We start from the raw sequence: 12,532 nt of genomic DNA, 5'->3' as shown, positions 1-12,532 counted from the left end.
TTTCCCGCCGCGACGCTGGACTTGTAAGGTGCATGCCTGCGTGACACACTACCGGAGCCGCAGCAAAGGTGGAAAAGAGCCGCATGCGGCTCTGGAGCCGCAGGTTGCCGACCCCCGATCTAGACAAATTTAGAACTTTAGTCATGTAAAGACTAAGTATTCCTGTGTAGTCCATGTGCTTTCATTGCCCCAGGTACAAAAATAAGTACCTGTATGTATATAAACCACCTTGAATGTGTAACCACAAAAAGGCAGAATACAAGTCCCACCCCTTTCCTTTTTATCTGGTGATACAGTTACTGTGCATTCATCACATGTCTTCCTTTCTCCCATGGCTGTCAACTTCTCATACAGTACAAAAGTAGTCTTAGGAGCCCTACATGAAGGCTCAAGTATTCCACTCCGCTGCAAATGGGAGTTCCTTCAGGGGAAACTGAATTTTGCACCCACAATTGTGAGAATTTTATTCTCTACAGGGGATTTAGAACACAGGCAGATACTGAGCAGCAATCTGTCTAATTTAGAAGCAGATAAGCTGTAGGTTTCTTTTAGTATCTATGGCTCAAGTGGGAAATCAGCTGTTTTCCTGCCACAGCGGTGGCAGCTTAAGTGTTATGAGGAACACCTTGGGTTTCTTACACAATTTACACCTAGGATGGTAGCTTAGATGCCATCAGGGAATCTTTTTTGGTTTCTTGCATGGTCTGCATCTTTGTGGTGGTGGTTCTGTGCTATGTTTTCTACTAGCTTTGTCCTGCACAGTTTCCATCATAGTCCAGATTTCATCCTCCTCTTCCTCCTTCATGTTTTCTTGGGATAGGGAACAAATTTTCTCCTGGTGCTCCTCCTCCTCCTGCTGAGGAAGAATGAAATATAAGAACCTGTTGCATTCCTCGTTTCAGGACACTAAAACCCATTTTTGTGTCTCCCCTTTTCTTACACTGCTAATATTAGGATTCTATATTTACAAGGACAAAATAAAAGCTGAACTAAGATGTAATGTTTAGTTTTTCTTCCTGTATCATAACCTATTTCAGAGATTACACAAGATGTATGGTTCAGATTATACATAAAAAGTACAGACATTGAACATGCTATAACAAAGCTTTAAGCGCTATTAGAAAAGCATGAAAAAGATAAATGAAATTATGCTTTTTCACTGCTGAGATTTCTTCCTTTGATAACAAGTGGCCATCTATACGTAAAATGAAATTAAACCCAGAAAATACTAAAAGGTCTGATATTCAACAGGCAAAAATGCTTTAACTCCTCATATATGTGTGTTTGATTAATATCTAATTAATTGATATAAGACATCTTCAGATTATTCAAAATGGAAGATTAGGTTCTTACCTTGATAATCTTCTTTCTGTTAAAGACACAGGAGTCTGTACACAAGGTGAATATCCCATGGTTGCTTGCAGAAGGATGACAATCATATCTCTTCACTAGTGGGAGTATAGTATCCTCTTCAGTTTGCATCAAAGCGGTCGAGCTCCAGTATGAGAAAAAAAAATTAGGAGGGACATGGGGAACTTCCCTGAGAACATAATACATTTCTGTTCTGCTCTGTAACTCATGAAGAACATTCAACAAAGATGTACTAATGAACCAACTTACTGTGTGCAACTAGCCCTAACACATAAAAGTCTTCAAACTCAGCAAATTCATTACTTTCAAGGTAAGAACCTAATTTTCCATTCTGTTGCAAAGACGTAGGAGTCTCTACACTTGGTGACATACCAAAGCAGTGTTAGGCTTCTAGGGTAGGATAGATGAGCCTACCAGCAATACCAAGCACCTAAAGGCAACATCCTCCCGTGCTGCCTTTGCTCATGAAAATGCCACATTTCTGGTCGAATGAGCTTTGATAGAGATAGGTGGCTATTTGTCACAGCCTATGTACGTTGACGAAATTGCCACACAAATCCATCTGGCAATAGATGCCTTAAAACTAGCTGGTTAAAACAAACAGATGGTTAGAAAGTTGAAAGTCATTGGTCCTTTCCAGATAATGAACTCTTTGTATGTCCAGGCTCTGCAATACCTGTCTTGCTTAGTCAAACCTGTAGGCTGAATCGCGGACAAACAAAACTTCTTGGTTAGAAACATAGAAATAGACGGCAGATAAGGGCCACGGCCCATCTAGTCTGCCCACCCTAATGACCCTCCCCTACCTTTGCTTAGTGAATAGAACCCACGTGTCGATCCCATTTGGCCTTAAAATCAGGCACGCTGCTGGCCTCAATCACCTGCAGTGGAAGACTATTCCAACGATCAACCACCCTTTCAGTGAAAAAGAATTTCCTGGTGTCACCTCGTAGTTTCCCACCTCTGATTTTCCACAGATGTCCTCTTGTTGCCATGGGTCCCTTGAAAAAGAAGATATCTTCTTCCGCTTCGATGCAGCCCGTGAGATACTTGAACGTCTCAATCATGTCCCCCCTCTCTCTGCGTTCCTCGAGCGAGTATAGCTGCACGTACGGGAGATCTTTGAGTCCCGAGACCATCCGGGTGGCCATTCTCTGAACCGACTCCAATCTCAGCACATCTTTGCGATAATGTGGCCTCCAGAATTGCACACAGTATTCCAGGTGGGGCCTCACCATGGATCTATACAATGGCATAATGACTTCTGGCTTACGGCTGACGAAACCCCTGCGTATGCAACCTAGGATCTGTCTTGCCTTGGATGAGGCCTGCTCTACCTGACTGGCAGCCTTCATGTCCTCACTGACGATCACCCCCAAGTCTCGTTCTGCTACCGTTCTTGTTAGGATCTCACCATTAAGGGTATAAGTCTTGTATGGATTATGGTTGCCTAGGTGCATGACTTTGCATTTTTTGGCATTGAAGATAAGTTGCCAGGTCCTAGACCAGCGCTCCAGTAGGAGTAGGTCGTGCATCATGTTGTCGGGCATTGAATCTTCGTCCGTTGTGCATTTGCCCACTACATTACTTAGTTTGGCGTCATCAGCGAATAATGCTATTTTAACTCGAAGCCCTTCTGCCAAGTCTCTTATAAAGATGTTGAATAGGGTCGGGCCCAAGACCGAGCCCTGTGGCACTCCACTGATCACCTCCGTCATTTCTGAGGGGGTGCCGTTCACCACTACCCTTTGAAGCCTACCACCAAGCCAGTTGACGTGAAAGGCTGAAACAACTTTCAGCAGGACGGGAGGGACCAGATAGAGGGAAATCCTAGCATCTGTGATCCTGAGACATGGCTCTTTGCATGAAATAGCCTGTAATTCTGAGACCCTTCTTGCAGATATTAATATTACGAAAAATACTGTCTTGAATGTGAGGTCCAGGAGGAACGCCTCTTGCAGTGGTTCATACTGAGGCTTACTAAGGCCCTTAAGGACAATATTAACCTTTTCCTATCGTAATAAATTTTACATTATGCTGGTTCCAATCGTAATTATTTTAGCAAAGTTTTGTATTATTCACCGTTATCATTTACGGCTATTGTAAACACAGTGGCCCAACAGATGGGACAAATCATAGGTTAAAGGTGTACTGTATGTCCCATGCCATTTTTTTGGAATGTCCCGTCATCCGGGACACACGATAGGAAAAGGTTAAGATTTCACAATGGGAAAGGTTGGAAAACAGAGGCCACAACCTGAGCGCTCCCCTCAAAATTCTTGTTACATCTGGATGAGATGATATCAATAGCTTCCCCCCTCTCAAATTCAAAAGCATGAAAGGCCCACCACCTTAACTCTGAAGGACGTTACTGCCAGGCCTTTTTCTAATACAGCCTATAGAAAAGTAAGGATCACAGAAATTGGCGCCCTGGAAGACTTTATATGATCTTTGGAGCACCAGAGCTGGAAAGCCTTCCAGATCTTAGCATAGGCCGCAACTGTTGAAGGCTTTTTAGCTCAAAGAGTAGCAATGACTTCATAAGAATAACCTTTGTGTAATAAAGCTGTGCACTCAAGAGCCATGCCATAAGACAAAAGTGATCCAAGTTCTCCATGGGAACCGGACCCTCACTGAGAAGCCCCACATGAACCAGAAGTTTGAGGCTTTTGTCTCATTAGAGACGTACTAGATCCATACCAAAATACCAAGGTCGGCGAGGCCAGTCTGAGGTTACTAGGATCACAAGGCCTGGGTGAGATGTGATTCTTTAGATGACCTGGCCCACCATAAGCCAAGGTGGAAACATAAAGCAGGCTCTTTTTCGGCCAGGGTTGAACCAATGCATCTAACCCTGCACTGCCCAGTTCATCTGTTTGGCTATAGAAGCAGGTCACCTTCATATTTTTAACACCATATGGTTGAATGCTCTTTGGGACAGAGACCATTCTCCCGGGTCTAGAGTGTCAGCTAAGAAAGTTGATCTACACATTTTCCACTCCCACTACATGGGCTGTGGAGTGCACCTGAAGATGAGCTTCGGCCCACTGGAACAATATCTGAGCCTCCAGACATAATAGAGCACTCCCAGATGCCTCCCTGTCTGGTTCACATAAGCTACTGCAGTGGCTTTGTCCAAGAACATTCTGCCTGCCTCGCTTTCCAGGCAGGTCTCCCCCAACGTCCTTATGGCTAGTTGGATGGCTCGCAGCTCCAGACGGTTTATGGACCATTTTCACTGTTGGAGAGTCCATTGGCCCTGTACCAGCAGTGTGTTCATGTTTTGATTTTTAATCTAAGAATGTAATTCCTGGTGATGACCAGCTTCTTATGAACTTGTAAATCGCATTGAACTCCTATTGGGGTTTATTAGTGATTCAAAAATATTTATGTGTATAATAAGGGTTACTGTTGTGTGTACAGTTAGATTTTTGATAATTTTTGGAGGGCATTCCATACAAAGTATGGGGGGTAACAGTGAGATGTATACCTGGGACCTTTTAGACCACCGGACCAAAAACCCACCACACTTCAATGACGCAATCTACAAAGCTATTTTACCTATGTTAGGCTATGTCCATACAGGAAATGATGTAATTTAAACCACCATAGACTATGTTATGACTATACTGTAAAAGCTGAACTTTATACCTCTATGTACACCAAGTTTGTTTTTCCCATCAAAGTTTGTCTTACTTATACTATGAATGTCATCTTATAACCTGTTCTGGGCTCCTTTGGGAGGACAGGCTAAATATATGAATAAATAAATGAGTACTGCGACCTCGCCAACAAAATATTCTTACAATGCCATCTTTTCATCGTATACATTTAGAGATCATTTGTAATTTCATTTTCAGTGTAGTTGGGCGCACGTTCTGGAAAATATGCCTCAGTATTTGCATATGAAATTCTCCCAATGACAGTTTAGAAAAGGTCTTAAGACCTTTCTATTGGGATGCTTTTGAGACCTAATTGCAGCAGGGATTGGCATATTCAGCTGTAAACATGGAACAAATGGCAACAGACCTTTTTCTGAATCTTATCTATCTGGTTCAATGCCTTTTTTTAAAGCAAGGTTTTATATATCACTGAAACCTTGTAAATCCCTTTAATAGGCTCTCCAGCTGGCAGTATATCAAATTAACTATAAATGGTAAACTTCTGTGGTATCATGTAGAAGCAATCACCAGAACCCAGACTTCTGAGTCTAAATCTCCCATACTCACCTCCCACCTCTCCCGCCCAGTCATCAGAAGACAGTTCAAACGTGACTTCAGGAAAACCTGCGAGAGATGCAACAGGTCTCAGTCAAAAGTAGAGCCTTATCAAATAATACATTTTACTATTTGACCAAATACAAATAATAAAAAAATATTATTCGTCTGAATACAAATAGGCATTGTGCTTTAACATAACAAATAAAATAAGCAATTTAAAATCATAGTTCAAATGTTTATTTCAATAAGAATTAGCACAGTAGAGCCTCAGATTGTTTGTATTTGAATTTAAATCACTATTTTACCAAATATGAACAATGTATTTGGGACACTGTTCAGGGCAGAACTGAATTAAATATGAATATCTGGTACAACCCTGGCAAAAAAAGACAGCAACACAGCATGCAGGACAGAGGCTTAAGGTTCCACCATCAGGAAGCATGCAAACATTGGTACAGAATAGCCGTATGTAGGGGTGATTCATAGCTACTGCAGAATTGATTTCTGAAGCAGGCCGAAACACGGCTCCATGTTGAGTCTTTGGTCTTGGGCTTTTATTAATAAACTTTTTTTTGGTTTGTTATATACCAATCCTACTTCTGGGACTCTGTTGATGTCCACTGGTCAACCTCTGCTCTTTTTTATTTTTTTTATCTGCAGGGGTTTCTCTTTCCCTTTGTTTTGTTTTTTTACTGCAGTTTCCAGCCTATCCCAGGAGGAGATGCTGTGGGTGAGCAATACTACTAACCTTGTGCTGTAGCTGTTTGTCCTCAATATTATGCACTCTTAGGAATCGATCAAGTCCACAAGATGCAACCAGTGGAAGGGATGCATGACACTGGACGCTTCGAATGCTGCCTGCAAATCCTTTTAGACACTTTACCAGGTGCCCTGAAGAGAAAAATGGACTCAGTGCCAAAGTACTATCTGCTTCCTTTGGACCATAGTGCACTTACACATTCAATAACTGCCATGCACCAGAACCCAGCACCTACGTACCCTGTCGCAGATCAATTATAGCCATGCTCCCTTGGGTATTTCCCACAACAACGCAGCTACAAAGGAACAAGAAGGGTGAAATCAGAGCACATTGCAAAGAGAATTGTATGGAGCAGTACATCTACTTGAAGGAAACTGAAGGAGGACCGAGGCACCAAGGGATGAAGGTGAACTCATTATAGAAACTCACTTGGCATCTGAAGTCACCGATAATGCAGTGAGAGGATATTCCTGAAACAAGGCTTCCAGCACTGGCCGGCGCTGAGGACAGCAGGGGTCATATAGCCGCACCTAGAAAAAAGAACATCAGGAAGAAGAGTTATACTATGTAAGAGTACAGAACTATGGCCCATCATGTTAGTTCACTTGTATATATAGAAATAAGTCAAACAAACTGTAGACAGAAGTGAGCACAGTACCAAAAGCAATGAGCCTTTTACTTCTTGGGAGCTCAGGGCCTGTGATACTCGCTATTTCCTACACTGAGGGGATACACACACCTGACGATACCCTGTGCATGTCACAATCTTCTGAGATCCTGGCAGGAACTGTAGGTCCTGCACCCACACAGGAACACGAAGGTCTAACCAGTCATTACGTACCTAAGCAAAGAAGATGACAGAAGCATAAGACAGCAGTCAAAGGTATAAACACAACGAGAAAAGAGAGAAGTAAGATGAATATCCATTACTCACATTCTTTGCTTTGAAAATTGGCTGATCTGGTCTCTGCAAGTCCCAGACTTTCAGATCATTTTCCTTCCCACCTGTACCTATGCAATGCCGCATCTCTGGGTTTTGGCGCATCTTGGCAATTTTCGGCCCAGCATTTATCTCTGTCTACCAGGAAACAGAAAGATAGTTCATGAGTATCTGTACAGAAAGAAAGCTCTGTTGATACATCCTCCACTCGTATCACTACTAGAGAGCTGCACGGGAATGGGGACGACAGGAATCCCGCGGGACCCGCGGGCATCCCGCGGGTTCCCCCTTTGGGTCACGGGGATCCCGTGGGGACGCCCCTAGGGTCGCGGGGATCCCGTGGGGACGTCCCCTAGGGTCGCGGGGATCCCGTGGGGACGCCCCCTAGGGTCGCGGGGTTCCTGCGGGGCTGGATGTACTCAGTCGCGCGGCTCTTCTCTCTACCTTCTCTGCTTGCAGCACAGAGCCGAACGGAAGTCTTCCCGACGTCAGCGCTGACGTCTGAGGGGAGGGAGGGCTTAAAGCTTAAAGCCCTCCCTCCCTCCGACGTCAGCGCTGACGTCGGGAAGACTTCCGTTCGGCTCTATGCTGCAAGCAGAGAAGGTAGAGAGAAGAGCCGCGCGACTGAGTCGGGAAGACTTCCGTTTGGCTCTGTGCTGCAGGCAAGGAGGAGAGTAGCCTCGCGGTTCGAGTGGCTACCAAGGGACGGGGCGGTCCGCCCCGCCACACCCCGGTTGCAGCACAGCCGGCCAGGTCCCCTTACTTTTGTGGCACTTCCCCGACCGACCGACAACAGCCCCGGTCCGACAATCCTCCCTGCCCTGTAGCCGCGAATCTAAATTATCTTCTTACAGCAGCTGTAATAAGGTAATTTAGATTCGCAGTTAAGGGCAGGGAGGTTTGTCGGACCGGGGCTGTTGTCAGTCGGTCGGGGAAGTGCCACAAAAGTAAGGGGACCTGGCCGGCTGTGCTGCACCCGGGGCGGTAGAGAAGGAGGGGGGGAGAAGGACGCTGAAAGCACTTGAAGACAGAGGAGGGAGAAGGACGCTGAAAGCACATGGGGGAATACAAAGGGGTGGAGAAGGACGCTGAAAGGCCATGGGGAAGATAAAGGGGTGGAGAAGGACGCTGAAAGGCCATGGAAAGGGCGGGGGGGGGAAAGGACTCTGAAAGCACTTGTGGAAGACAGAGGGGGGAGAAGGATGCTGAAAGCACATGGGGAAGACAAAGGGGTGGGGAAGGACGCTGAAAGGCCATGGGGAAGACAGAGAGGGAGAAGGACGCTGAAAGGACATGGGGAAGCAGAGGGGGGAGAAGGACACTGAAAGCACATGTGGAAGACAGAGGGGGGAGAAGGACGCTGACAGGACATGGGGAATATGGGGGGAGAAGGACGCTGAAAGGAAATGGGGAAGAGAGAGTAGGGAGAAGACGCTGGCAGGGAAGAAGACAGATGCCAGACTATGGGGGGAGCGGAGAGAAGAAGATGGGTGCCAGACCAATTTGGAAGGGGGAAGAAAGGGAGAGGCACAGTAACAGAGCAAATGGAAGATGCAGAAGGAAGAGAGACAGTGGATGGAAGGAATTGAATGAGAACATGAGGAAAGCAGAAACCAGGCAACAAAGGTAGGAAAAGAATTATATTTCTTTTTTTTTATTTTGCTTCAGGATAAAGTAGTATATTAGTTGTGTTGATAAAAATTTATAAACATTAGAGGCTCTGGTAGAAACCCATTTGCAAAGTATGTATTCTTCCCAATTAATATTTTCAAATTAATAAAGTCTTTTTGCTTATTTGTAAATGGTTTCTACCAGAGCCTTTAATTCAGTAGCATAATTAAATGAAATAACTATTTCTGAAGTTTATAGGGACGGGCGGGGACGGAGGGGATTCCTCGCGGGGACGGGTGGGGACGGAGGGGATTCCTCACGGGGACGGGTGGGGACGGAGGGATTCCTCACGGGGACGGGTGGGATTCCTCACGGGGACGGGTGGGGACGGGTGGGACTTTGGCGGGGACGGGTGGGGACGGGTGGGATTTCTGTCCCCGCGCAACTCTCTAATCACTACCACATTCTCAGAGAATAATGATGAGTACTGGGACAGGCAAGACCCTGTCTCATTCAGAGACTGTTGCTAACCCTATTTCTGACAAATCAGTGCCTATTCCCAGAACAAGAAAGCAAGTTGTAAAGTCTGGCAAGCAGACAGCTCACACACCAGAAAGGCAGAGAATAGGACAGAGTGCAGCAGCAGCTGCTCAGAATTCCTTCATTTTACCCTATTATTCCTTAGTCAAAACTGCAGAAGTAAAAACTCCTTTTAAACCTGCAGCTTTACAAGCTGACACACAGAGGATTAAAGAAAGGGGAGGAGTCAGCAGGGCTAGAACCCGGGAAGAATAAAGCTTCCACAGCTGAGAGTTGGAGGGAGGAGTGGCAGGAACAGGAAGAGCCAGAGCAGCAGGAGAAACAGCAAGGCAGAGCTGCAAAGCTGAAAAAACTCTGCCAGGCACCTCAGGGAACATTGAGAAAGTTTCCATTCCAGTACCACTGCCTTGTTGGTAGCTGCTGTTAGGAACTCCCAGGCAGGGCAGGAATCCATTTCCCAAAGCAAGGTTAGCTGGGGAAGGGGAGGATTTTGAGGATAAGTTTGTACAGGCTGGCTGTGAGAAATGAGGATTTTCCCAGAGTGGGAGAGGGGAGCCACATTGCAGAGAAGTAGCTCCTACGGAGCTGAATGAACAAGGGTTTTTTTTTTCTGTTTTCCCAATTCTTTATTATTTTCAAAACTTACAATAAGTGTAACAATAAAATAACATTTTCTTCAATACCACACTTAATACTCTATTAATATCTATTTCAGAACTAATTCCCTTCTCCCTCCTAAACAATCACAATGTTCAACAAATAAAATTTCTATATTGACCCTCAAACTAATATATCCAAATTTATTATCCTATCAGACCCCAACCTCCCCCTTCCCGGATGTAAATGTTTATAGGGGAAAACAATGATTATACATTACAATATTTTGCTAATGGCTCCCAAGTCTCCTGAAATATTTTTAAATTCCCTTTCTGAATGGCTAATGTTCTTTCCATTTTATATGTATGACACAATGAACTCCACCAAAAACTATAGTTAAGCCTCTTCCAATTCTTTGTAATTTGTTGTATGGCAACCCCTGTCATTATTAATAAACAAGGTTTTGATGATAATACTTTAGACCAGGGGTGCCCACACATTTTTGGCTTGTGAGCTACTTTTTAAAATGACCAAGTCAAAATGATCTACCAACAATAAAAATACTAAACATATACTCCCTCTTTTACTATGGTGCGTTCGCTATATATATATATACATACACACACACACACACACCCCCCGAGTGCACCTCTTCTGTCCTCCAGACCTCGTTCCTTTCCTCAACCAACATCTCTCTCTGTCCTTCCAGGAGTCCAACTTTTCTTCCTCTCTCCTGCACCCCTATTGGCAACATGTCTCCCTTTTCTGTTCTGATCTTGCATCTCTCTGTTCTTCCTCAGGGTCTCTCCCCCTCTTGTCTCTTCTGTGTGCACCTCCCATAATCTAACATCTACCCCCCTCTTTTCTGCCTCGCCTTTGTTTCAGGTTTCTCCCTCTCTCTATCTTCCTTCTGCTAACATTTTGAGTCCTCCCACCTTTGGTCCAGGTCTTTGTCTCTCACTCTTTGTCTTCCCCCTCCCCAGGATCTGGCATCTCTCTCTCCTCGGTTCAGAGTGTTTCAAGCTCTCTAACCCCTCTAGTAGTCTAGGATCTGCCTTATCTTCCCACTCCCTTTTGGTTCATGGCTGCTTTCCTGCCCCTCAAGGTCCTTTTGTCTCTTCTCTCCCCCCCCTCCCTGATCCAGCGTCCCTAAGGCAATCCTCCCTCCCGCCGGGGCCCTCATGATGGGCACAATTTTACCCCAATGTGTGTGTCCTTATCTCTGCTGCTTCCCTCACCCTGGATCATCGAGCTGCTTCCCTTAGACTGGATCCCTCACCTCTGTTCTTCTCTCTGGGCCTACCACAATTAAAAGTTCATTATGGCAGCCTGCAGAGCGAATGTAGTAGGTTGCCGTTGGCTTCTGTAGCACATTCCCTCTGCCTGGTCCCGCACCTCTTCTGTCGTCGGGGGCAGGACAGCGGCAGAGGAAACATGCTACAGAGGCTGACGGCAGTCTGCTACGTTCACTCTGCAGGCTGCCATAATTCCACTACTTTAAAAGGCGAGACAGTGACCGGGAGAATGCTAGGGAGAACATTGGCTCTGCGATCTACTGGCATTGGCTTTGCGATTGACCGGTAGATCGTGATCGACATTTTGGGCACCCCTGCTTTAGACTATGACACGGATTACAGTTGTGAACCAGAGGAAGGAATGTATGATGAAAGCATGTGTGAATAAACCTTCCTGTTTAAAAGTGAAACAAGGACCTTGTTACTAAGGGGATTTGAAATGGAGATTTGTCCAAGTGTGGGGACAGGAGTGCGTAAGAGCTTTGGTGCAGTGGGGGAGGAAAGCCCAGTATTACTGCAGAGAAAGCCAGGTTTAAAACCAAGGCTGTTTCAAGTGCCCCAAAATTTTTCCCTGTCCTGAGACACTAATTAATTGAGAACATGGGAGGTGTACAGGGTCCATCTTTCTGTAATTGGGTGGAGCTTGTTCCCACACCTACTGGCCCAGCTAGAGAGAGTCAGGGCAGTAAGATGAGAGAGCTTTTTGGAGCTAGGCGCAAACTTGTTCTTCATTTGACTGTGAATGTTAGTAGCAATCTGAGAATTAGGAGCAGGCAGGAGCACTGCCTGGAGTTGCCTATGGGCAAGAAGAAGCAAACTTTGGTCCTATTTGCAAAGGCTGCTTGGACTGTGTTAAAGAAGCAGCCCAGGGGACAAAAGCTGTAAAATAAGTTTGCTGTCTTTGAATGAAGAATATTGAAATCCTGAACTGTTGGAGATATTTGAAATGTTTGCTTTATTTTTGAAGTTGGAAGCAGCAAAGGGAATTTTGCTGCCAGTTTCACTCCATAAAAGAATTCCAAGGAAAATAAATCTTTTGGTTTTGAAAGTGCAAAAAGGGGGAAAAAAAAGACTGTTTATTTGGGGGAAACCTGCACACCTTATTGGCACTCTGTGGGGACTAGATCCGAGTGTGCATAGCGGGGCTTGACCTTGCCACAGTATGCATTACTGTCAAGGGTTCCCATATCAGCTCCAA

General features: G+C 45.1%; 1 protein-coding gene across 5 annotated transcripts in view; it reads right to left on the bottom strand.

Annotated features, from left to right (window-relative positions):
* The window catches only part of WDR74 (WD repeat domain 74), a 35,913-nt gene continuing 23,381 nt past the window's right edge, over positions 1 to 12,532 (bottom strand). For 3 of the 5 annotated variants that reach the window (XM_033955464.1, XM_033955466.1, XM_033955468.1), the window contains exons 5-11: positions 7,286 to 7,429; positions 7,091 to 7,192; positions 6,781 to 6,881; positions 6,591 to 6,646; positions 6,340 to 6,482; positions 5,601 to 5,657; positions 1 to 856 (exon numbers count right to left, since the gene is read on the bottom strand). In XM_033955464.1, coding sequence (XP_033811355.1) covers positions 674 to 856; positions 5,601 to 5,657; positions 6,340 to 6,482; positions 6,591 to 6,646; positions 6,781 to 6,881; positions 7,091 to 7,192; positions 7,286 to 7,429 — 786 coding nt within the window. In that variant the 3' untranslated portion in view covers positions 1 to 673. The remainder of the gene's footprint in view (positions 857 to 5,600; positions 5,658 to 6,339; positions 6,483 to 6,590; positions 6,647 to 6,780; positions 6,882 to 7,090; positions 7,193 to 7,285; positions 7,430 to 12,532) is intronic. The other 2 variants (XM_033955465.1, XM_033955467.1) reach the window with 2 other exon arrangements.

Source organism: Geotrypetes seraphini, chromosome 8, assembly GCF_902459505.1.
Source record: "Geotrypetes seraphini chromosome 8, aGeoSer1.1, whole genome shotgun sequence".
Classification (NCBI taxonomy): domain Eukaryota; kingdom Metazoa; phylum Chordata; class Amphibia; order Gymnophiona; family Dermophiidae; genus Geotrypetes; species Geotrypetes seraphini.
Note: the sequence above shows the minus strand (reverse complement) of the source record. Positions and strands in the feature narration are given on the sequence as shown.